This window comes from Ambystoma mexicanum, chromosome 6q (genome assembly GCF_040938575.1).
Source record: "Ambystoma mexicanum isolate Mex_15411 chromosome 6q, UKY_AmexF1_1, whole genome shotgun sequence".
Taxonomy (NCBI): Eukaryota; Metazoa; Chordata; class Amphibia; order Caudata; family Ambystomatidae; genus Ambystoma; species Ambystoma mexicanum.
In genome coordinates, this window is record NC_090937.1 from 1374404095 (window position 1) to 1374430090 (window position 25996).

The 25996-nt window shown below is 48.6% G+C and overlaps 1 protein-coding gene across 3 annotated transcripts in view; it reads left to right on the forward strand.

The window, feature by feature from the left end:
• Positions 1-25996, forward strand: part of SORCS2 (sortilin related VPS10 domain containing receptor 2) — a 2879055-nt gene that overhangs the window by 1764210 nt on the left and 1088849 nt on the right. For all 3 annotated transcript variants that reach the window (XM_069632008.1, XM_069632006.1, XM_069632007.1), the window contains exon 4: positions 24171-24335. In XM_069632008.1, the coding sequence (XP_069488109.1) occupies positions 24171-24335 (165 nt within the window). The remainder of the gene's footprint in view (positions 1-24170; positions 24336-25996) is intronic.

Sequence of the window (25996 nt, forward strand, 5' to 3'; positions counted from 1 at the left end):
TTGTAATGAGCCCCAATTAGCCTGATTTACAAAGGTATTTTTCAATGGGATTTTTCCAATGAAAAACACCTTTGTGAATCTGGCCGAGTATGCATGTCTGGAAACGAGCACATGCCCCAGAGCAATGCATTTATGTTCACAGAAAGGGGCGCTATTGCAGAACGTTTGCAGTGGCGCTAGTGCATTGAGCAGTAGTGCAAACATTTCCCCTGTGTAAAACAAATATTCTTTCAATGCATTTGTACACCACGAATAATGATTTCCCAAGTCCAGCCATAAGTGTGACATTTGCTCTTATGCAAAAATGCCTCAAAAGAATGTAGTTTGCAATAGTGCCATTTTTGCTCAAGGGTGCACCAATGCAAGGGTTTGCTGGTATGGCCCATTATTTACCGACCACAAAAAGTCACTGCATCAGTACAAAGTTTATGCAATTCAGGCCATAATGCGCCCCGACTCAGGTGTACTCCAGATGCTTTGGTTTTAGTAATAGGTGAGGTTAAACCTCTCTCTATGAACTGCTATGCATTTGTTTTGCGTCTGCACGAATATTATTGTCCTTCACTCTGAGCAGCCTAACACTTATAAAGCAGTACATGGGAGGAAAATTAAGATTTTATCACAACATTTAAACATTTACAAAAAACATTTTGCGAAGAAACATATTATAAATGCATACTTCTCTCATATGTTATGTTGCCATTTGTAGAATGGTGATGCAGTGCGTGTGCCCTTTAAAGGGGTTGTTTTAGTATAATTTCGGTCTCTAATAGTGATTGCCGGCCAAAATGTGTCTCTCATTTTTAAATAGATAAAACAGGGCTTGAAGACTTCTAGAATTTGGTGCACGTATGCCTGTATAAAATTCACAAAATTTTGAAACTGACGACTCAAATCAGGGTGATTTTGAGGAGTTCAGTTTAAATGGGGTGATATACGGATGGCCCTGTTCAGCAGGGATTGGAGGATGTGAGTAGCAACCTGGTTGATATTGAGTAATAGGTGGCTCGAAGAAAAATGACTAGGTTTTTGACTCTGTGAAGCAGAGCGGGAAAAACACCACACTGTTTGGCCAGATTCAAAACAGATTCAAAACAGTTTAAGGGGGATGGATACACAATAATCATTCAAATTGTATTTCACTCAGACATGTACTGAGACCTGTACTGAGACCTGTACTGAGACATGTACTGCTGATGATCTACATGATTACATGATCAGAATGTGGGAGGACATATTTCCAAGTGCTGCCCTCTCTAATGTAATCAATACCTGAGTTTTGCCTGTTTCTTAGGATTGCCACAGTTAGCAGCTTCTACCTATTGGCATATTCTTGTACCCCCAAGGTACTGATTGTACCCCCTAATGGGTCGACCAATGAGTTTATGGGTTTGCGATAAACCTTTAAGCAGTTCCCAGACGTGAGTGCTCTTTGAGATAAGGTGAAGTATTTCTGCAAAACAACTTTATATTAAGTCATTGGCAATCATTTAGGGTTGAAGTTCCATCCAAATGCAATTAATTCTTCAGCAGTCTTGTACAGTCACCAGTCTTTCTCCCTGAAGTCCCCAAGCTGCGTCACTGCGAAACTCAGCATCCACAGAAGCCTGTGATCCGCCTGAAGTGAGGGCATGTGCAGACTTGAACTCCACGGGTGCAGGAAGTAAAGAACCAGAAGACAGGCCTTCTCTTTCTATGCTGCAAGACTCTGGAATCACCTGTCCATCAACCCCAGACATGCCCCTCACCCCTTCATTTAAGCCAGGAGCTCAAGACACTCCTCTTCAAGGAATGACACCGCCATAGCACCTAGGTCTCGGCAACCTGCACCTGCATCCTCCCTGAGACTGGGTGATCTGCTCCCCACTGCTGCCAAATTCCCCACCCTCACCCTCCCATGTTGTTAGCTCCCAGCTCCCTTATATCTCTCCATCCCTCACTGTGCCCTTTCCCGTGTGATTCGGAAAGCATTCTGTTGCTTTACGAAACTAGGCCAGTGCACAATAAACACAATAAATGATAATAATAATAATAATAATCATCATCATCATCATCATCATCATCATCATCATCATCATCATAATCATGTTTGCCACAAAACAAACATTTACTTGTCATGTATTTTTGCTGAACAAATAACTCCCAGTTTTCAAAGTACCTATTCAGGGTTGCTCTGAAATTGAATGTTTAGATTGTGGGCCTCAGCACGAGTTGGACGGTAGCCTTTAAATGCGGCGGTAATGCTTTTATTGCCACATTTAAGGGTCCGTCCAAACATGAGTTGGCAGCATTTACCCCAGCTCTAAACTGGGGGTAAATGTGCTGGAAAAATGCTGATTTTCAGTGCAAATACCATGTGATAATTCCGCCGGCGCTAATTGTGCCGTAAATTTCCCATTGGTCCAATGCACACAATGTGGAATGCACATTAACAGCCAACCCTTGATCCGGCTCTAATACCGCCGGAAGGGTGGGCGGTAACGCAAATACAGTTGGGCAGCATCCCAGTCGGGATACCTCCAAACTCGTGATGAGGCCCTGTATGTTTACATATTTTAAAGCTGGTAACTTAATCAAAACATGATAAAGCATATGTGTTTCACATGTAAAGGCTTTTTATATTTAAGGTTTTGTCCTCACAGTTCACTGCTGAAAGCAGAAGCACCTTGCAAGTCAGCTAAACATAACCAGGATTACTTCCGTCAAGTTTTCTTGGTGACGTTTTCATTTTCCAATGATTTTACGTCTATTGTTCTGAATTCAGAAATAACTGGAGTCTGTCCTCCTGTAATTAGAGGAGAAGCCCAGAGGGGCATGTGTGTGTACACTGAGGAGGAGCTGAAGCGCAGACGAGCATCCCTTTGCTGTGTGGAATGTAACGCTTTTCCCATGCTTATGTGTCTGTATTCTTTCGATGCATGGCATCTTTCAGAGCTATCTGTGCTCTGAGGGCCTACAGGAGGTGCAGTTCCTAGCAATCGATGTGGGATCCGGGAAACGGGCACCAGCAGGCCAGACTGCCTCATCGTGGCATCATGGCCTTTCGGTGCTGTACCCGCCCTACGCTGTACTACTACTCCATGCACATTGCCCCCTGCCGGTGAGGTGTCTCCTTGCCAAGCAAATGCGAAATGCACCAAAGAGTAGGCTGTACCATGGACATGTTATCCGAACATTTTCCATTCAAGTGGCACCACAACTGGTCCCTTGTATGCTCCTGGGATATCTGTGAGGATGGCAGGCAGGCACGCGCTTCATACCCAAGTGATAAGGGCTGTGTTGCATTCTTGTAAGGTACCCAGCCGGCTGTTGCAGCGGTACATCTTGCAATTGATGTGTTCTGAAAACTCCAATTTTATTATTACATCTTGATTGGCAATCACCTATAAAATTAAATTGTATAACATTTTCAATCTAAGCAAAAGGTTACCCCTAATTTGGGCTCAACTGTTGGCATTCGTAACATATTAGTCACATATGTGCGGGTAGCAGCTAGGCTGCAGATTGTAGATATCCTGGCCAGAATGATTTAATTGCTAAGGTTGACAGCATGCTTGCTGCTGTTGTAGTTATAGGAGGTAATATAAGCATGCCTTAAGTATGGTACACTATTAACAACAGTTAGAGACCTTTTTTTAAGACATGAAACGGACGTTGAATCAAAATGCAGAAGTTGAATCTAGTAACAAATAAGACACCATAGCGGCAAGGAAGGACTTTTGCTACCTGTGGAAAATGTGACATTCCGTGGAAGGTACATTTCAGGGAATGAACCAATGTATCATATTTGTTACTAAGGTGCCACACCTTCAGGGCAGTTCGATGTTCATCTCAAAGCAAAATCTCACAATCATTGATTTCAGAATCGTGAATGGATGAGAGCAACCCCAGTTTAATGGTAAATTGGTTTTACTACATATTGTATATGAAATTTGGAAATCTTTCAATATGTAGATTATATGTCCCCATAAGTACAACAGTAGACACAATAAAATGCAAGGCTGCTGGCCTATTTCAATATTACTGCTTAGAATCAACAAGCAACATAAGGGGAATGGCTATCACACCTTAGTATACATTATTTCAAGTAATAAAATACCGGAATCACTGTTCTGAATGAATCTTTCTTCTAGGTAGTTGCAGCAGTCACAAAGGCATTTCATTTGTACACTCAAACTGGTTGAAACACCTAAAAAAAGATTCCGGATTGTATATGCAAATGTTGCTTTAACGCTTGTTTAATTGCAATACGCAATTGGTGTTTTTCTTCAGAAAGTAAAACTCCCACTGTAGCTCTCTACGTGATATGAAAGAGAGCTTGTTAGAAGCATTAACCTGGCTAAGGTCCTTGCAGGATTATGGCCCTCATTACAAGTCTGGCTATCGGGTAATAACATGCTGGTAGCACTGTGTACCAACACTATTACTGGATCAGACAATTCCATTTTAATATTCTGGCAACACCAGCCCCGGTAACAGCACACCCTGTGACACTGTGCCGGAGACACAGACATCGATAGTAGCAGCACCCCCAAGACGCACCAGCACTATAGTTCCACCATCAGATTACAAACTTGGTTTTTGGCATCGCGACCTAGGCAGTAAATGGTCCCAGGTGGGGCAAAATAGGCCACACGTGTGCCAGTTCTCCTCAGGTGCATCAATGCAACTAGGAACACTAGAAAAGGCCCACACTCACACCCAGAACACGACACCTACACAACCATGCTGCCACTCTCAGTGATGGTAATGGACATGGAGGCGCTGCACGCTGCAGTGCAGCTGAATGAGGTGGTATAGCACGAATTGCGGCAGGAGGCCAGGGAGAGGAGGAGGAAGAGGAGGAGAATGATGGCTAGGATACAAGTGGCAAGGCGGAGGCAACCAGTCATACCCCATACCAGGGCAACACCCTGGGCCCTGACATATGGGCAGATACATACCCTGTGCCGGCTAAACAGGGACACAATCCAATAACTACTGACCCTAATCCAGGGTGGCAAAGGGAGCAGGATCACTGTCCAGACAGCCATACCACTGTTGTTGAAGCTGGTGTTTTTTCTGCACCTCCTAGCCTCTGGTACCCTCCTGCTGCACTCCATGGGCCAGTCCACTCCAGAGTACTGCTGCAGGTATTGGAGGCCCTCCTGCACCATGTGGGCCAGGAGATTGCCCTTCCAACCACCCTGGCTCCTGCGCACTTGCAGGCATGCCAAACGTGCTCGGAGCATTGGACTGTACATATGCAGAGCTGGTGCCCTCACTCGCCACAGAGGATGTGTACAGGAACTGCAAGCAGTACCATTCCCGCAACGTACAAATGACCTGTGACGCCGACCTCACCATCACACAGTGTTGCGCCTGGCTCCCAGGGTCAACCCATGACTCCATGTTTCTGCGGAACAGCACCCTGCCAGAACACACGGTATGGCACAGCACTTGGATGTCAGGTGAGCACATAACTGTGTAGTTCACAGGCCAGGGGGGGGCATGAGACAAATGCATGACCCACAACCACCATGCATCAGAGTGTACAACCAGTGCAATGTTGCATAATATCTGCAGTAGACAATACATACCCCTGTCCCCAGGTCTGGAAATGCCGCCACCAGAGGGCAAAGATAATGATGGTGATGATGCAGGCGAGGCAGCACCAGCCAGGCATAGGCACGTGCTCATGAATGCAAAGGACAGATGTATTTTCTGACACAAAATCATGGACAACTTCTTCTGAGGTCCCCTCAATGTGCACCACCCATGATATATCATTGTATTCAATGGGCTCACTCAATACAATTCATACACATGAATAACGGCTGTACACTCATTGTTGTAAGTGACTAGATGAATGAATGAATGATATTTTATTCATATCGAGCTCGTACACAAGTGTTTCAGAGCGCGACGAGGCAAAAAAGGAGGGGAACAAGGGAGAACAAAAAACAAAACAGCGATCTTACTAGGCCCAGTGACATCTAAGAAAGCGCAAGTGGATGCAAAAGAGAAAAAGGGGTAACGTGCATGGACTGGGGGGAGTGGAAGTGTGGAGCAGAGGAGAGATAACAGAATAAATATTAAATAAAATAAATAAATAAATAAGGGCAATAAAACCATGGTAGTGCAGCCAGCAAGTGGCAGTTGAAAGTTGGTCAGATACGGTATATGTGATAAGTGCAGAAGAGAAGTGGGAGGGGGAACTGTATGGGTACAGATACAGAACCCTAGTTCAGAGGGTGGAAGGGTGAGCAGGAACCTGGGCCGAATGACAGAGAGTGGCCAGGTGTATGAATCTCATGGGCGTAATTTTAGGGGGGGACAACTTTCATGGCACACAATTGTGTCCCCATTCATTTGAATGGGGCATTTTTTTTTTCAGATGACATGTCCCCCCCAACATTTTCAGCAATGTTACAGCACGATGCCAGGAGAAGAAATAGGGGTAAGGGGGCAAAGGCAGAGGCAGAGAGGAATGTCTTGAGATGCTTCCGGAACTGGAGATGGTTTTCCTCATGTTTCAAGGTGGCCGGGAGGCTGTTCCAAAGGGAGACACCAGCCGAGGACAGGGATCTACCCCCAGCTCGTTACTTTGCGAAGCGACTAACCCTGAGGGAGTTAGAAGTAGAGGAGCGAAGGGCTCTAGAGGGGAGGTATTTACTGAGGGATAGTTGAAGGTATTTTGGTCCCAGGCCGCAGAAAGCCTTGTGGACAATTCAGAGGTTTTTAAATGTAATCCATGCATCCACTGGGAGCCAATGAAGGGATTTCAGGGCTGGAGAGATACAATCCCAGGGCTTGTTGCCTAGGACAAGTCTTGCAGTCTTGTTATGGATTAGTTGTAAAGAGCGGAGAGTGAAGGCCGGTAGATTTAGAAAGAGGCTGTTACAGTAATCAAGTCTGGAGAGAACCAGAGCTTGGAAGACAGTGAGCTTTTGAGGAAAGGAGAGGAAAGGCAGAGTACCTCTAAGGAGGTGCTATAAGACGTTTTTGGAGATGTCAGAGATGTGTGAGGAGAAGGAAAGTGTAGAGTCAAAGATAACCCCGAGATTCTTAGCTGCACAGGTGGGAAGAGAGGAGGGCCAAGGGAGGCAGGCCAGAAAGTGAGAGGAAAGGATGGAGATGGTGTACCAATAAGGAGGATCTTGGTCTTGTTGGAATTTAGACATAGATCATTGGCAGCACACCAATTTTGAATGGTGATTAGACAATCAGATATGAGGGAAGGAGAGGAGGAGGCTGAAGAAAGCCTGAAAATGAGTTGGGTGTTGTCAGAATAGCACTGGAAAGTTAAGTAGAAAATGGAGATGCAGTAGGCGAGAGTGGCCAGGTAATGGTTGAAAAGCCAGGGTGAGAGGTTAGACCCCTGAGGGACACCACATGTGGAGAGGGAGATAGAAGATAGAAAGGACCCAAGTTGTGTATTGAATAGTTCTACAAACTACAGATCAAACACCCTGCCCAAAGCACCCCCGCCCCACACACCCAACACCCCCTCCTCACACGCCCACCACACCCTGCCCAAGCACCCAACACCCCTGCAAACCAAACACACCCAACACCCTCTCCTCACACACCCAACAACCCCTCCCCACAAAACCTAACAATGAAGTGTCACTTGTCATAGTCCACAGTCTCACTCCCTGTGCCTCTTCCTATGGGGACCCTTGCCACAGACAGATGTACCATATGTCTTTGTGAGTGGTGCCTAGGGCTGCTCTGCACGGATGTCACAGGGGTGGCCATGCTGAAAGTGGGGTCTGAGTCCTGTGCACCCATACCCTCCTAGTTTGCCCGCAGAGATAGTGCCACTGACTCTGCAAGTGCAGACACACCCGCATTTCACTCACGGATCCGCTGAGCAAGTTGTATGAGGACAGAAGTAGTATGTCCCAAGGCAGGGGCACAGCGCCGGCCAGTCAATTGTGTAGCCTCACAAATTAGATGGGCTTATGCCAGCTGCTGGCATTGCATTCCAACCATTTCCTCATGGCAGGCCTTCCTCTGGTGAATGTGCTCGTCCATCTCTCTGATAGATGACATTGGTGGTCATAGTGGGCTGTGGAGAGTGGAGGGACTGAAGGTGGGGAGGGATAGGTGGAGCACTGTGGCTTGTCATCTATATCTTGCCCTCCATCTGCTGCATCAGCCTCATCAGAGGTGGTGCTGTGGGATGTGAGGGCCTGATGACGGATCAGCGCTCTAGATGGCCACCAAGGGTGTGCCACTGCCTGCACCTGTGGTGCACGCTGCTGTTCCTAGGCAGCTGGTTGGGCTTGGGCAGCTGGCTGGGCTTGGGTAGCTGGCTTGCCTTGAGGTGGTGGCTGCTGTACCTGGGCAGCTGGCTGGCCTTGAGGTGGTTGCTGTTGTTCCTGGGCAGCTGACTGGCCTTGAGTTGGTGTCTGCTGTTGTATGTGTTATGTTTGGGCCGTTAGGCAGCCTGACTGGGTCTTGCATGGCCTTCAGATGGACCAGCACTGTTGCTGTCAGTGAATGAGCCTGTTAGGGTGAGAAAACAGAGCAGTTAGATGCCTGTGTGTGTCATCGATGCACTTGCATTACGCTAGTTGAACATTGCATGTTCCTTGGCCTGTTCAAGGTGTGTGGGGGTGGATTGTGCTCTGATGCCTGCATGCATGCATGCATGAGGTCTGTCCATTCTGGTTGGACTCATGGCACGGTGGTGTGTTGTGTGTACATTGGGGTGTGCTAACGGTCCAGGCATGCCATGGTGCACATGACAAGCGAACATGTGCATGAATACTTGTTGGGTACAATGATATTACATGGCTTACATTGGGCCCAACCATCTATGTGTACACAGGGCCTTTAGATGTTTATGTCACACCTACCACCCCTTTCTTTGGGCCCGTTTCCCTGGTCTGTTGTGTGTGCACTTTTGTCGGGTGCAGGGTATTCTAGTGTGGCTTGTTGTACACACCGCAATCCCCTTGGGTCCCTGCTCTGGCCACTGCACCTCTGATGCACTCGATGCCCTCCAGATGCATAATCCAGCTGCAACAGTCTTCCAAGGCCATGAGTCTGATGGGGAGATCATCCCGCCTCCTGTTAGCATTGACTGATGGCAGTGGGCTGCCAGCAGGTTGTGCACCCACAGCCGCAAGTCATCCCACCTTTTGCGGTAGTCTTTTGAGGTTCTGGGATGGACCCCACTGCTATGACTCTACTGGCCACCTCCAGCCATATGGCCGACTTGCAGTGCTGGTTGGTGCTGCATCTTTCCCGGTCAAACAGTTTCTCTGCGTTGTCTATGGGCCTCATTACGACCCTGGCGGAAATCGAAAAACGATGGCGGAAATGCAATACCGCCATCGAATAGCGCTCGGTGCGACTATGACCCGTCACCGCAAAGTACGAAGCCATTACCGACACCGTAGTGAACGCCAACGCTAACTGCACCAAGTACGCGCGCGCGCGCCGTGCCAAACCGTAAATACCACCATGGCGCAAGGGTACGCGAATTCCGACCCTAGCGGACATGTACCTAACGCCATCAAGCATGGCGGAAAGTACCATTCCGCCATGGTGAGAAGTACGGCATCGCGAATCAACCGTAAACGGCCCCACTGAGTGCCTGTACACCGCTCCCTGCCCACAAAGTACAACTCCCCGTAGGTGCAATGAAGTCACAATGCAACCAGTGAAATGTACAAGTCACCCATGCATGCCAACGAACAAAAGATTCACAAGAGGGGCCAATGGGAGCTGCAGGGCACAGATGGCACGAATACAGAAGCCATTCCAATGGACATGACCACAGTCCCCCCCCAGAAACGCACGCAAACACAGGCACCTGTGACCAGCAATATTCCGAAAATCACATCATTCCACCAGTCCACCTGGCTGACCGGCATCTGTTACACGAAACCCAATCCCCCGCCCCTGAGCATGACAACATTCAAACAGTCATATTGGCAGCCCCCATCCCTGACCTCACTGGGCTTCGTAGGCAAACGCGCCCAGCACAGTACCACGCAACTAAACTCCGAAGCTGGAACCCAATGCAGATCTCCTCACAATACATCGCTCCCCAAATAGGAATATGCCACATCACTCGCAAAGAAGAACGCTACACGGCCCATATCAGAATAGAAATTTAATGCACAACAAAATCACCAAGCCCATACAGCCATTAGGCCATGAACTCCAAAACACATTTCACCATTGTGGGCTGCATCCGCAAGAAATGACCAGCTACTACTTGTGTGACGCCCTGTTCCATCATGGTACACAGAGCCACATTCACGTACGAAAAGGCAACATGGAAGCGCACAGAACCGCAGGGCCGTCCCAATGGGGAGGCACTAGTCCAGCTGAAAGGCCGAAATGTTGCTCCGAGCCACTAGTACTGCGTAAGGGCATGTGGCCCATTGGCGATCGTCCCATAAGATCGTAATGCTGCTCCACTGATTAACACGAAGCAGCAGGTGTCGGGAGTAAAAGCCATCTGCAGGAGTGGCATACAGATGGCAGTGGCAAAAGGGGAGGAGATACCTGTCAACCAAAAGAAAAGAAAAAGAACAGAATGGCCATCAGAACTACATTCGAACAACTCACTTCAATGATCACACTAAATCCACAGCCATATGCATGCTAGCCCACTCCAAAGGAGCATCACCACCCCAAAACCACTTGCGACTCATAACCATCTATATCGAGGTGTAAACACCATCACAAACGAGTGTACCTGTGCATGCGTCTGTCAAAACAGAATCCATCAGATGGGAATGTTAACGTGCATGGACACAAGTGTCTGAAGGCGCGTCGAGACAGGGAGGGCTCAACAAGGCCAGATAGACGATGGTCCCATTATGGCAGCCCTGCATCACATAGCGCAGGGGAGGCGGATAGATTCCAAGAAGCCCTGTACATGGCAAACTCTGTATCAAATCATCTGCCCATGCATCCATTCATCATTCCCTCATCCCGGTATAAAAACTCCTGAATATTTACTCACATAACATTAGAAATATCCATTGAGTCTGTGCGTTATGCAGCCTGCAAAATCCACAGTGCCCCAGCCCGTAATTCCAGTGTTGTGAAGTAACATGTATTTGGGAACGTCCGGCCTCATCGCCCACGTCGCTATTGCGCATCCCAAACTATTCATATCAATCATTGCATCCTCGCCATGGCCCCTGTCTCAAGGACATTGAACAATAGAACGTTATATTTGCAGTCAGACCTGTGGGCATCTCCTCGGCGCTAGCTGAAAACCGAAAGCGCCGCCCTTCGAATTCCTCATTTGCAACATCACGTCGAAAAGGCATCTGTGGCCGTTTGAAATCACAAATTAATCCATCTAGTGCGGCTGTGTGTGAAAATGGCAACTGCCTTCACCCACAAATGGGACGCCCCGCCCGTCGGTGCAACTCGGTACAGTGATGCATGAGGGCCCACCGTTACTCGAGTACTACGTTCCACTGACCCATCACAAGTCTGTTCGCGACTGCAAAGATTGTATGTGAAACAATGGGACCATAGCCGAATGTACATATCAACAAATGTTACACGGCCATCGGGTACAAATACATGATTGCAATAGCAAGATGCCATTCCTCGAATTGCAGCGTTGTGTGCGGGACGTGCTCGGCCAAAGGGGAGAGCAGCTTGCACAGGTGGAATGAATCACCACAGGTGGAGGCCATACAGCCTGAAAACACATAAATTGCACACCCAGTCTCCTCCCACAACCACACCCACTCCGAAATGCTACCGGCAGGACTCGCGATGTTGGCCCTGGGGGACCTGATAGCACTGCAAGTACTCCAACTCCAAGAAGAAGACGAACACCAACTACAACCGGCCGCACGGAGGGGACGCAGGAGGAGGAGGAGGCCAAGGCAGGGCCAGCAAGGGCCGCCAGCACAGCCACTACCACCACGCAGGCAGCCCGCAATCCCACGCCTCCGAGCACATCCGTTCAACCTCACTGCTGAGCAGATCCACACCCTCTACCGTTTGGACCGGGACACCATAGCCGCCATTGTGGACATGACACAGGCTGACCTTGTCAGCATGATAGATAGCCCAACCGCCATCCCACCCCTACTGAAGGTGGTGTCTGTACTCCACTTCCTGGCCACAGGCACCTACCAGCACACAGTCGGACAGTTGCATGGCATTTCTCAGCCACTGTTCTCACGGACACTATTGCAAGTGCTCGATGCCCTCCTGCAGCACGCAGACGACTACATCTCACTACCACGCTCGGAGCAGGAAATTACCAACACAAAAGTGGGATTCCATGCACTTGCCGGCATACCGGGTTGCATTGGTGCCATCGACTGCACCCATGTGGAATTGGTCGTCCCACATGCCATGGAGGCCCAGTACCGCAACCGAAAACAATTTCATTCCCTGAATGTACAAATGGTGTGTGACTCCAACAGGATCATTACACATTGTTGTGCCCGATTCCCTGGATCAACCCATGATTCTATGGTCTTGAGGAACTCTACAATACCACGCTACATGGAGCGACACGCAGGGAACCGATCCTGGCTACTCGGTGAGTCTCATTACATGCATGATAATGTGGGGTATGTGATTCGGCAATGACCTGGCAGGAAGGGGGGGGGGGGTGCGTACGTAGCAATGGCATTCCACATCATACGTTTATCGTCCACATACAGGTGATGCTGGGTATCCACTGAAGAGATGGCTCCTCACACCAGTCCGGAACCCACGGGACCAGCATGAGGAGGACTACAACCATGCCCACTCACGTACCCGTGTAGTCATTGAACAGGCATTCGGCCTACTGAAGGGTCGTTTCCGCTGCCTCAGCAGGTCTGGCGGGGCACTCCTGTACCGCCATGAGAAGGTTGCAAAGATGGTGATGGCATGTGTCATGCTCCACAACATGTGCGTACGTAGAAATGTGCCCATGCCCCCTGACGCAGAACTGCAAGCACCTGAAGATGGTCATGATGAGGGTGGGGATGTGGCAGCACCTCAAGGAGTCTGCGAGGCACCGGAGGGCCGTGACATTCGTCAGCATCTCATTGATGCATGCTTCTAGCACTCACGCCTGGTGGCTGATACATGGACACGGGACTCGTGGCACTGTGTGTGTCTGGTACATGCACAATATGGACTGTACGCCTATGATGGCCTAGTACACAAAGATCATTGTCCACACATCTCATTGGTTGATCGTGCACTGTTTATGGCATATGTGATATCATGTTGAACACCCTATCGACCCGCCACCCAAGTGAGCCCAACACACCCCCTCCACCCTCCTACCTCCCCCCCGAACACCAGTGTCCAAAGATGCTCATTGTCAGTGGGCAGTCGCTATTGCAAGCCCCCTCTGCGGGTATCAGGGGCACCCCTGCCTGTGGAGCGCAGGTTCCTCCCAGATCTACGTTGGGGGCTGCCCTGGACGGAACTTGCAACGGATGATGTCTCTGCCTGCTCACGTCCATGCATGTCCCTAAGTGTTTGTGAGAGCTCAGTGAGCACACGGCGCACTGCGGCAAGTTCGGCACATACGTCTTTGGACGTCGCATGCAGTTCCCCCCTCAGGCTCTCGGTGCTTCTCTCCATTTGGACTCTCAGGCTCTCGGTGCCACTCTCCATTTGGACTCTCAGGCTCTCGGTGCTACTCTCCATTTGTGCCCTTAGTGTCTCTGTACTTCTCTCCATTTCTGCCCTAAGTGTCTCAGTTGATGTTTCTATGTCTGCCTTAGTGCCCCCACATTCATCGGCATGGTCCTTGAGGAGCGTGGCCAGTTGCTGCTGTTGCACGATTAACTGGTCGAGGGACTGTTGCCTCTGCTGGGCCATGGCCATTTGCGGGGGTGTCACAGAGGGGCTGTTGACCTCATGTTGCCTTGCCACAGGGCTTGTGGGGGATGGCCAGTCGTCGTCTTGTGGGTGCCCCTGCGTGGTATCCTCATGGTGTACGGGATGGGACAGACAGGGGGATTGGGACAGGTCATGGATGGATCTGACTTCGACATCCCCGTCTTCTGTGTCGGAGCATGCTGCCATCAATGGGGTGTCACCTATGGTGCTGCTGCCACCAGAGGCAGTGCCTTCTGTGGCATCCGTTGGGGGGACCTGTGGTGGTGGTGTTGTGGGCATGCTGGCTGCTGGGGTGCCTGTTGATGTTCCCTCCTCTGTGCTGCCACCTGATTTGTGCTGCTGCCGTGTCTTGATGCGTGCAGCTGAGGTGGAGGGTCTTTGGCCGTTGGTCTTGGCCCTCTTTGCAGGTGTGCTGGTAGGGGTGTCCTGATGCTCGTCGTTTGGATCGGACCCTGTGGTGGAGTAAAGGAGGGCGAGGGTTATTAATGGGTCTGTGGGTATTGGAATGGCATTGTATCACATGCATTGGGGTGGTACCTGAGGGTGATTTGGGTCGGGGCCTTGGAGGTGCTTTCATTTGTGTGTGGAGTGAGGGTGCAGTTGTTTGGCAGCCTGCAGTTAGGGTGTGCCTGCTGCACGTGTAGTGGGTGTTTTAGGGTTTTTTAATTATTTATGTATTTATTGTGAGTTTTAAAGTGCGCTATCAGGCCGATGTGTGTGGACGTTCTCCTGGACATGTGTTTCTGTTGCACTATGTGGACACATGGTACTTCACATGATTGGACATTGTGGATTTAGCATTGTTTTATTTGGCCCACCTACCTGAATCTTCGGATGTCTGCACTCCTTTCTCCATCCCTCCGACTCCCTCTATGCTCTCCATTCCGATGGTGGAGGCACAGATTTCTTCCCAGGGGGTCAACTTGATGGGTGATTCAGGACCTCCCCCGGTGGCTGTGGCAATGTTGCGGTTGGCAGAAAGTATGCTGCGGACGCGTATCCGCAGGTCGTCCCATCGCTTTCTGCATTGCTGTGGGTTGCGGGGTGCGGTCCCCACCGCACTTACCCGCTGTGCCACCAGAGCCCATATGGCCTTCTTGTTCGCAAGTGCCGTCCTGGTCATTTGCGTGGAGAAGACGACGGCAGCATTCTCCTGGAGGGTCTCTGTTAGCACGGTGAGTTCCTCACGGGAGAAGTGGACCTGCCGCTTGCGGTCGCACGCTTTCTTCGCTACTTTTCCCATTTTTCTTGGTTTCGCTAGGGTGGATGACGGGTTGGGGTGTGTCTCAGGGTAGTGTTTTTAGTGGTTGTGTGGATTTTGTGGTTTTATAGGTGTACGGCGGGATGTTTCCCGTTCCGGGCCCATGTTTTTACTTCCGTTTCCGTATATTTACGGTCACCGTACTTTCCGGTTGGCGCTCACTGCGGTGTCCGCTGTGATGGGTGGCGGTATTGCACCTAGGGCGCCGTACGGCGGCGGTGTGGGCCGTTTTGGGGTCATTTCCGCCATCGCGGACTTTGCACTTCCGCCATGCCGTGGTGCTCGTGCCCGATGGGTCGGAATGGGCCGCACTTTGCTCCATCGTGCAATGGCGGAAACGCTATTTACGCTGTGGCGGTCCGGTCAGTCACTTTCCACCAGGGTCGTAATGAGGGCCTATGACATGATCAGTCAGGGCTGTCAATTCAGGTTCCAAAAAGCGGGGCTTCCGGTGCTGTACTTCTGGTAGCCTGCTTTTGCTGTTTCCAGACATCCTGATGGTGTTTCCAGGTGTGGATGGCAACAGGAAATCCCTGATTTTAATTAGATTGGGTTTTTCAAAATGGCCACCGGCCAACTTCCAGTTCCTGTGATGATGCTGTTTCCGGTGCCAATATTACCAATGCCAGTGTTTCTGGCATTATGGTGAGGGAACCGCTATTACCAGCATTTTTAACTACAGTAGCACCATAATTTCTTGGTTTTCCCACTATTAATGCAATGCCGGTATTACCGTTTAGGGATGTATCAGATGTGCATGCACGCAGAGCTGTAGCATGTAGCCAGCAGTGGTGCTAACGGATTGGTGAAATCACCAGCATCATTAGGGGAAAATTGTAATAAGGGCCATAGTGTCCTAAAGCAACTATTTAATCTGTGATGTCAGATGCATACAAAGGTCATGGGTGTAGCTAGATCCTTACTCCATAAATAGCCTGGGGAACTAATTAGTTAATACTGTTTCACAAGTAATTATCCCTGTAGTAAAGTTATATATGGATATAACATCTTAATGACACTTGGATGCCCTTAATCTATAAACTTAAAGACTGTAGTTGAAAATAGAACATCGGGGCTCAACTGCTGGTGGGGATGTAGGTATTCTTGCTTCACTCTATCCTGGTATCAAGTAGTCCTTGTCTTCTTCTAGATGAAAAGCCTGATCTCTGTGGGACCCTGGATCAACTGGGCTATAAAGAACTGGGGCTTGAATCTACTCAGACTGCTAGGTGGCGGTGCTGTGAATTAGAGATCCCCCTATTCTGTTTAAATGTTGCTTGCATATCTTTAATGGTGACTTCTTAATACAAGTGCTTAACTTTCTCAGCTTGCTATTTACTTTCCTTCCCTTTTTCCTTTTGTTTGCATATGATATGATGATATGATAGGTTATTTATAACGTGCTTAATACCCAGAGGTTCTAAGCGCGGACTCGGGACGATCCTCATCCGTGTCGCCTTGCTTCCAAAGCAAGCATGTTGCCCCTGTGCTATCATCCCGAGACTATATAGCATTATAACCCCCCTCAAACGGTTCTCTGACTGATTTTATTGGTCAGATATTTATTAAAAGTAATACTCTTGTTAATCTAAAATACAATTGGTTAATTTACTGTGAGATATTACTCTCTGCATACACCCGAAAACCCAATTTAGAAAGAACAGGGAAAGCTATAAAGATGGCTACTGTGTCTTCATATTTCAGAACTAAAATGCTCTTTTCTGCAGCATCACAGGCTAACCTTGTTACTAAACACCTCTAATTCGTCAATGAAATAATGTGTATATGTTTCACACTTTCCTTTCCCAAATTGCAGCAAACACGTTATTAGTCTTTACTGTTGCAATGCCTTGATTTAGAAGTGTGGGAGATATCCAGAAGCCAAGATATGTAACTTTTGCATTTTGCTAAAAATGTGACTGTTTCACTCAAACTGTGCACAATGTAACCATGTCTTCCATTCTACTGCTGCAATGATTTTGACTCAATTACGAATCTGTATAAACACTGAATATTACCGTTCAAATCTAACACTCTACCTTTCAGCACTACGAATATGGCTTCCTCTCTCAGGTCAAGTGAATCATGATCCACAAACAGAGGCCTAAATCTTGTTGGTGATCATGGGTTTTGTTTTTGTGTGCCTTGTCTTTACATAAACGTGTTGATAATGTATCTAATGTCAGTCTTATGAGTCAATGTTAAGAGATGTATTGAAATTAAAGCAATAATACCTGACTTATTCTATCGCTATGAGGGCAGTTCCTTCTAAAAAATACAAGTCTTCAGGCCGATTCCTACTCACTAACTGGCTCTACCACTTTAGAAATATACTTAACAAAAAGGGAAAGGCGAGGCTTGCACCAAAGCCTTGGTGTCAGCCTCAGGCTGGCCAATCTTGGAGTAAACTTGCTCACAATCTCAAAGTTCCTTTAATAAACCGTATAGTGTTTTGCCAATCTTCAGATAGAGTCACTTGGTAGAAATTATAATTATCCTCTCTATGGGTTTCAATCTCCCTTTTACATGACATGACATGAAATATGTGTACTTTTCTCAGCATGTTTTCCTTGTGTCGGGGCTCTGTCAGACTCCCGTATTCTTTCATACTGTTGTTCATTTTGGCCCTGTTGACAGCCGGAGTTCGTAATGCTCAGAGGCGTCCTTGCATTTTGTACATTGGTTCCCTTTGGGTTCTCGTCTCTTCAGCAAACACACTTGCCTCGTGGAACTTGGGGATCCAGGCTCCACTCTCCTTTCTGGTCTTTGTGTCAGTTGTCAGGCGTCCAACCCATCATGCCACCAGTGATGCCGCTTCCCTTCCCGTCTTCACTCCTGTCATTACCAGACCCACTTAATCGTTCAGGTTGCCTGTCTTGGAGCCTCCAGCTTGTGTGTATCGCTACAGCATACCACCGCTGGCTGCGCGGCTCAGTGTTGCACCGTCTCCACAGAGGTGCAACTCTGAGTAGCAAAGACTCTCCTCCCTCGGTAGGAGTTTCTTCTTCATTTGGAGAACAAGCTGCACTTACGTACGTCATTACAACAAACAAGATTGAGTCTGTCTTCTTTGATCATGGCCTTCAGATGTTGTTCAGCATTACCTGAAGCCAAAGGATCTTTGGTGTTTCATAACAGAAGATGCCAAAGTCTTTTCCATCCCCATATATGCAGAAAGGGTTGTTTGGACCTTGACTTCCTTCATGGATTGGGAGTCATTGACCCCTAGAGGGCTGTCACTCCCAGTGAGGTCCCACTTGCCAAGACCCCTAGGGAGGGTCTTGCATTCGGGCTCACCCTCCTAGCCTCAAAGGGAATGGCTCCCTTCTGGGGAGAAGGGAAGAATTGTTCAGATTCGTCACAATTTCTACTTGCGACTGAGCCTTCGTTTTTCTCACTGTATTTTACTTTTGGAAAATCTAGCTACAATAACATGAAGAGCACCAATTCCCCCAAAAAGGCACTGTCATTTTAGCGGAATCATTCATATCTCCCATTTCTTGCATTTGCAAGCCTAACACAAATGAAATGTACACAAAGGGCCTGATTACACGGATGGCGGAGAACCATGGTGCTATTAGCGCCATGGTTCATGCCGGTAAAATACCGGCACCGCCTTGGCGGAAAGGGGAATTACCGCCCCATTCCAAGGTTGGCGGGGCGGTAATTCCCCCTTCCACCATTGCCCTTCCCCATTCCCATTTTTGGCCCATAGAGCTCAATGGGAATGGGGAAGGCGCTAATTACGGTACCGCAAATTGCAGTACCGTAATTAGCTCCCTGGGTCCCTTTGCGAGTTGGTTTTTAACGCCTGCAAAAAGCAGGCGTTAAATCCCCCAACCCGCAAAGGGACCTCGTAGTAAGGCGGTAAGGATTTACCGGTACCGGTATTTTACCGGTACCGGTAAATCCTTACCGCCATCCATGTAATGAGGCCCAAAATAACTTTCTTTTCCATTTTCTTAGTCAGGTTGAATGTCCCTTTTAGAGATGCTGGGAGAGATATTATATATTGTGATTTTGTAAAGTCTCATGTCCCAGCTACATTGTTCAAATTGTTATAAAACAAATTAAAAACAATGGGCCTCATTACGAGGTGGGCGGTAAGGGATTAACGGCACCGGTAAGGGCACCGGTGCCGGTAATTCCTTACCGCCCTACTACGAGTTCGCTTTGCGGGTCTTCCTTAACGCCTGTTTTTTTCAGGCGTTAAGGACGGGACCCGCAAAGGGACTCTAGAGCTAATAACGGTACCATTATTAGCGCCTTCTCCATTGAGCCCTATGGGGGCTCAAATGGAAATGGGGAATGGCCCTGGTGAATGGGGAATTACCGTTCCCTCCGACCTCGGAATGGACCGGTAATTGCTCCATTCACCAGGGCAGAGTCGGAAGGGTTTTGGAGGCAGCCATGGAGCTAATAGCTCCAAGGCTGCCTCCAACCTCGTAATGAGGCCCAATGTCTCTCATGGAAAGAATAAAGGCCTTTCTTCAGTTCTCATGCCAGCCTGCAAATTACAACCATCACCTTTCCATGATTTCTGCAAAGTACTGTTACTGAGATGGTCACCCATATCATGCACTGTGGTTGCCCGTTAGGGGCATCCCTAATATAAGATAACACATGTGTTTGCTGTTTAATAAAAATATATACATCTACTAAAATGTAGACAGTAGTTCAAGTGTGCGCATTAATGCATACAATATGTGCCTTTTTCTCATAAACTTCTTTTATGTTTCCCCTCCATTTGTAAAAAATGCCTGTAACATGATGATTTGTGTAAGGCATTATCATTTTACAACCACACACTGCGGAGCCGATTCATGGAATAATTGTGCGCCGAAATCGGTGGCACAAACGAGAAAAATCAGCGCACGCGTGTGAATCGCATTCAAGCGATTCATGGAAGCCTGTGCGTGTGTTTTTCCTGGGAGCTCCACCGAAACCACGTGTGGCGCACACGTCACTGCGACATCCTGAATGCAGTGCGTGACGCGCACAGCGAAAGCACAAAACGTGTAGCGCAGACACCAAAAAGGGGGCAGAACACATGGTATGGGGAACAACCCGTGAAAATGATGGCGTAACTGGTGAAGTACTGATGGGAAATACATGGAACGCTCACACGCGCACGAACAACACATATTCATGGAATTGAATATTGGAAACCCTCGCACACAAAAAGACACGCACAGGCGTAAACACGTGCACCACGCGAAGACAGGTGGAAGCGGCCTGCGCAGTATAAAAGTGCGTGCAAACAACAAACACCCATATACAGCTACGATGAATGTCCCATTTCTCGCAGCTGTGATCGTGGGACACCGCAGGAGGAGGAGAATAGCCAGGCCCCACATTTGTTTTCCCAGGACCAGCCTTTTTGGGATGCCTGATGATGAGGTCTATGGCAGGTATAGGTTTCCACCTCATATCATCCTAGACCTGGTCACTGAGTGGGAGGATGACCTCACATCACCCACCTTATGCACCCAAGCACTGAGCCCCTTGGAAAAGGTGCTCAATGTCCTGCATTTTTTGGCCACTGGGTCATTTCAGCAGACAACTGCCATAGTTGGGGGTGTCTCACAGCCCACACAGTCATGCTGCCTAATCCAGGTGTTGGCAATCATGACTGTGTGCCCCTCAGTCCGCAGGCCCATATACATGCCCAGAACACCCGCAGAAAGGCAGGCCGTTGTCCAGGACATTTAGAGGGTGGCACACTTCCCCAAAGTGTTCAGTACCATAGATTGCACCCATGTGGCCCAACGTCCACCTAGGGCCACTGAGAACATTTACCGCAGCCGCAAGCACTGGCATTCCATCAACGTACAGGTTGAATGCGATGCCCATGGAATCATCACCTCTGTCAATGCAAACTATCATGGGTCTACCCATGACAGTTTCATATATAGAATGTCTGCCCTGAGGCGGGACCTGGAAGCTGGGAAGCATGGCAACACATGGCTCATTGGTGAGTAGAAATGTCTGTGCACATGCATGATTGTCACACACAGACAAATACACAAACCCAACTAATGACAAACATCATCACCTCCCCAGGGGACAGTGCCTACCCTCTGAGTACCCACATGATGACGCCAATATGGAACCCCATCACATAACCCCAGGTAAGATACAACACAGCCCATATTGCAACCAGGGCCATAGTGGAACACACATTCAGAGTGCTCAAGACACGCTTCCGCTGCCTTGACCGCTCTGCCGGGCAGCTACTATATGCACCCCCAGTAGTGTGCAGGATCATTGTGGCAGCATGTGTCATGCGCAATGTTGCAACACGGCGGGGCGTACCCGTGGACATGGTGGTGCCCCCACATCCCCAACCACACGCACAGGCGCTGCTCATGGGAGAGGAAAGGGCAGGTGGCGAGGCAGCCCGGACCCAGCTTGTGGCCACATTTTTCACCTAAACTCCCACCCCTGTGGAGTGCACACAGGCCTGGCACATACCAGGTGACAATCGATGATGACAAAGGGACAGTCAACTGTCACAAACTTACCACCCTGAGAATGTTCTCACTGAAGTGCTACATTGTGTGCATCCCTAGCTACTTAAACATAACCAATCCAGTGTCACCAAAAGGAACACATGCAAGGTGCGTATCCGACCACCCCCCTGCAAAACAGGCCATGAAAATCACTGGTATGTCACCCAAACCCTCCCAACCCCCATGACCCCGGTCCTCTATGCCATGACATGGCATGCAACAGCTAAACAGCCAACCAAATGCACAACACATGACACTATCGCCATTAAGTGCAACGTGAGAAATGTAAACAGGCACGAGACATTCACACCTGACATGGAACCTGATAAACTCACTTGGAAAAAATCTCCCACACATACAAAGGGAGTCATCATGAGTATGGCGGTACGCCATAGACGATGCCGGTACGTCACTGGTGCCATCCATACCGTACCGCCATATTACGAGTAACCCTGGCGGGTGGCGGGCTTTGTGGTGGTCGCCACAGCTGCACCTGCAGCTACCACTACCAGTGGGCCTGTATCAGCACATGTTACTGACTGTCGGGTCGCAAGGGTGCCAGGGTCAGATGCAACAGCAGCATCACCTGGAGCCGCAAGGGGTGGTGGCATGGGTGCACCAGCACGTGGCTGGACATTCTGCCCCTGTGTTGCACCCCTGCCACTTTCCGCTCTGCGGCCACCCTACTCCCTGGTCACCCTGGCCACGTGCCATACCACTCCCAACACTGGCAGGACGCCCAGCTGAGCCCCCCCTTAACCATTGGTGGCCTCCCAACCATGACACAGATGTACTTATGATAATGGGAGGGGCACTGAACAATTGTCCTGGGCAATTGGGGAGAAGGGGGCAGGTTACATGATGGTAGACGCATCCCTGTGCTCCCGCAAGGCTGCCTCTGGACCCTGGGGATAAATGATGGTCATGCAATGCTCAGGCACCCCAAAAATACAAGAAAAACATATATGCAACCACTGTAGCCCACGCGCGTGTAAAAAAACCTCACGCAGTATGCTGTGGCACTCAGGAACACAAAGAAGCGTAAACGATTAACACACGGGCTACTATGATCTTAATAAATGGGGTACGCGACAAACAGGGGCACCCGCTAAGGGAAAAATAGGGTGCAATAGAGTGCGCGACTCACTGTCTGCCTTGCCTGGAAAAGAAATACGTGTATGCACTGTACCCGCTGTGTAGTAATCACGTGTGAACCCCAAAGTAGGAAAAACAAACGCGTCGGTCTCCACGGAATCCACGTACCCTGCTTGCTCCACCGAAATCGCGCGTAAAGATCACGCGCGTACCCCGGAATCCACGTACCCTGCTCGCACCAGTGAAATCGTTTTTAAAGCTCACTCGCGTGCCCCCAAATTTGCACACCAGTGTGGTGAGGAGCCACATCCACCCCCTGCAGGCAGCCCGCACCACAGGGGACCACCCTACACCCCTGACCATACCCCGCAGGAAGCCCATCACCCCTGGGCATGCCCCGCAGGCAGTCCACACCACAGGGAGCACTTTTTCCATGCTATTTGCCTGGCGCAGGCGGATACGCGTATTCCGAGGGGTGCGTGAGGAGTTTTACACGCGATTGGGCTGGCGCGAGCGGAGTTTGCGTATTCCAAGGAGTGCGCAAGGAGTTTTACACGCGATTGGGCTGGCGCGCGAGGAGTACGCATATTCCGAGGGGTGCACGAGGAGTTTTACATGCAATTGAGCTGCTGCGAGCTTGGTGAGTTGCGTTTTTAACGTGATTTCGTTGTTGGTGGGCTGTCTGCTGGTCCACTGGCCTTTGCGCCATGTAGGGGATTTGGGCGGCTGTTTTTGGCTCAAGGGGCAGGGTTAGGGGCGTAACTGGCGCTGCTGCCGGGTCACTGCGCCGCGCTGCGCCACAGCTGGATATGGATGGGGAAATCCATTAATTCACGATGCGTGAAAAGGGATTTTGGTGCACGCGGCTGCCGCAAGCTGGTGCACGCTCCCTCTGTGCGCCAGCTGCGTGCGCCACTTCTGCGCTTGATTCCATGAATTAACCCCTGAATCTCTCTCGAAGCAAAGTGCATTTTCCGATGTTTCTGTAACACAACGATGCAATGACTAATATGAACTAATGCACTTATTCAGTTCTAGGTATATGTACAATTTCTACAAAATACAGCTAGCAATTGTGTTGCCAGGCCAGAAATACACTGTAGATTTGGGCTCTATTTTTAGACATGTCCCAATGCATGTGGACAATGGGAAACTAGCACGTTATTATTGCCATTGCCATAAACAAGAACCCTGACATTCTTTTTAGTTAGTTATTTTCCATAGTGTTTTGTATGAGATGTAAATGTAACATAAGAGCAAATATAATAGGTAAAGTTGCTTGTGCTCAAGCTCATGGGGAAAAACGCACTGACTCAATTGATTTGGTAGTCCTTACCTGTCTTTAATATTAATATAACGATGTTTTGCGAGTGCATGCTCTGTAAATAAAACAGTGCATGCACTAGAATACAGTACTTCATATGTTTGTCATTAGCAGTTAACTCAATGTATTTTATTGGTTTCATTTGCAGATTATTCTCGTCAGTTCTTCACTTAATGACCGGGATCAAACCCTCTTCACCAGTATTGATGAAGGATCGTCGTTCCAAAAACAATCGATCACGTTCTCTGTGGAGACGCTGGTTTTCCATCCCAAGGAAGAAGACAAGCTGCTGGCCTATAGCAAAGATGCAAAGGTAATGCTCAAGTGACCTCACAATGACGGAGGCGTGGGATGGTTTGCCTGATACATGGACAGGTGCTCATGTTCCATTTGTTATATTACATAAATGCCACAATGTAAGACACTGCAGAAGGATTATGCATAAGTGGTATATTCAATTATTATGATTCAATGACTGAGGTATAGGAGAAAAGGCAAAAATTAATGCTGATATTTACGTAGAGGAAATTAAATCATGTTCAACCAAAATTCGAATGCAGTGACTTCATCGAGGTGTGTTCTTGGCCACATCACTCTGTCATCATAACAACTTCAACATAAGGCAGATTTTCAAGGTCTTTGAAATGGACAGTGGCTATTGATGGGACATAAATATAAAATCACAAACTGGAAGCTTTCTGCTGGCCCTTGCACTTTTACCGAACAGGAGATAGTTAGGGGCATATCTTGAAATTGGAACATACTTTGTGGTTTCCAGACACATTGCAGATCTTCTGCATCTCTGCACTAGATATTCAGGAAACCCTTGGAACCTACTGTTCCTATAATGAAGGTGGTTACAGAGCTCATCACCAAGACCTTAGAAGGTTAGGTAAGAAATTGAAACATTTAATAAAGGCCATTCGGTGAAGGAAGTACATGGATGAGGGAGCGACCTTTCATGTAGTTGAGGGATTCTAGCAGATCATCAAGATTGTTTACCACTTTTATATATTTGACTAAGACACTGTTGTTTTGGAATTCAGTCTCAATGACATATGGGACATGCTAGGACATCTGACAGTGCCATGCACAGTTATCAAAATGTGAAAGATGTATGTTGATAAGCCGATAGTCCTGCCATATCTGAAATTTGCACTGCTAAGCTTGTGCCTTTGATGGCTAGTATCTGGCTGTTATGTAGGGCTATGTACTGCTGGACCAAAACCTGATGCTAGTACGTTTTCTATTATTTTAGATTCTTGCATGTTTTTGAGCTACTGAATCAAACTTGAAATCTATGAAGTGGATTATATATGACTAGCCGCTCCCCGTATAACATACTCAATTTGCCTTCTGTAGTAATGAGTCCAGAGGGAAAGTTCGACTCTCAAGAGGGATGTGAATGTGATCCAGTAGCGACCCAACCAGTGAAATATAACAGTCCAAAATAAAGGGAATGTCCAATCAAGGTTCTATATAAATATATAGGGCCTCATTACGATTTTGGCGGTAGCCATGCCGCTATTGACGGCATAGCTGCGGTCAAAATTGGGTCTGGGTCCCCAGAATGAGGAATTACCGGGCCATTCCGCCTTCGGAGGGCCCGGTAATTCCTCCCTCTGGGAACCCACACCCAGGCCTTCCCCATTCACATTTCAGCCCCCATAGGGCTGAATGGGAATGGGAGAGGGAGCAAACAACGGGCCGATTACGAGCGGCCCGTTGTTTGCTCCCTCTTCCCCTCGCGGGACCCGCTCTGCACGCCTGGTGAAACCAGACGTGCAGACCGTGTCCCGCAAGGGGACCTCGTAATCAGGCGGTATGGGGTTGACGGCACCGGCACCTTTACCGGCGCCGTTAACCCCTTACCACCTGACTTGTAATGAGGCCCATAGAGTTTAATTAAACACACCATCTGAAAAAATAACTACGCAAATCTCCCACACAGAAAAGGTGAAGATAGCAAGGTGC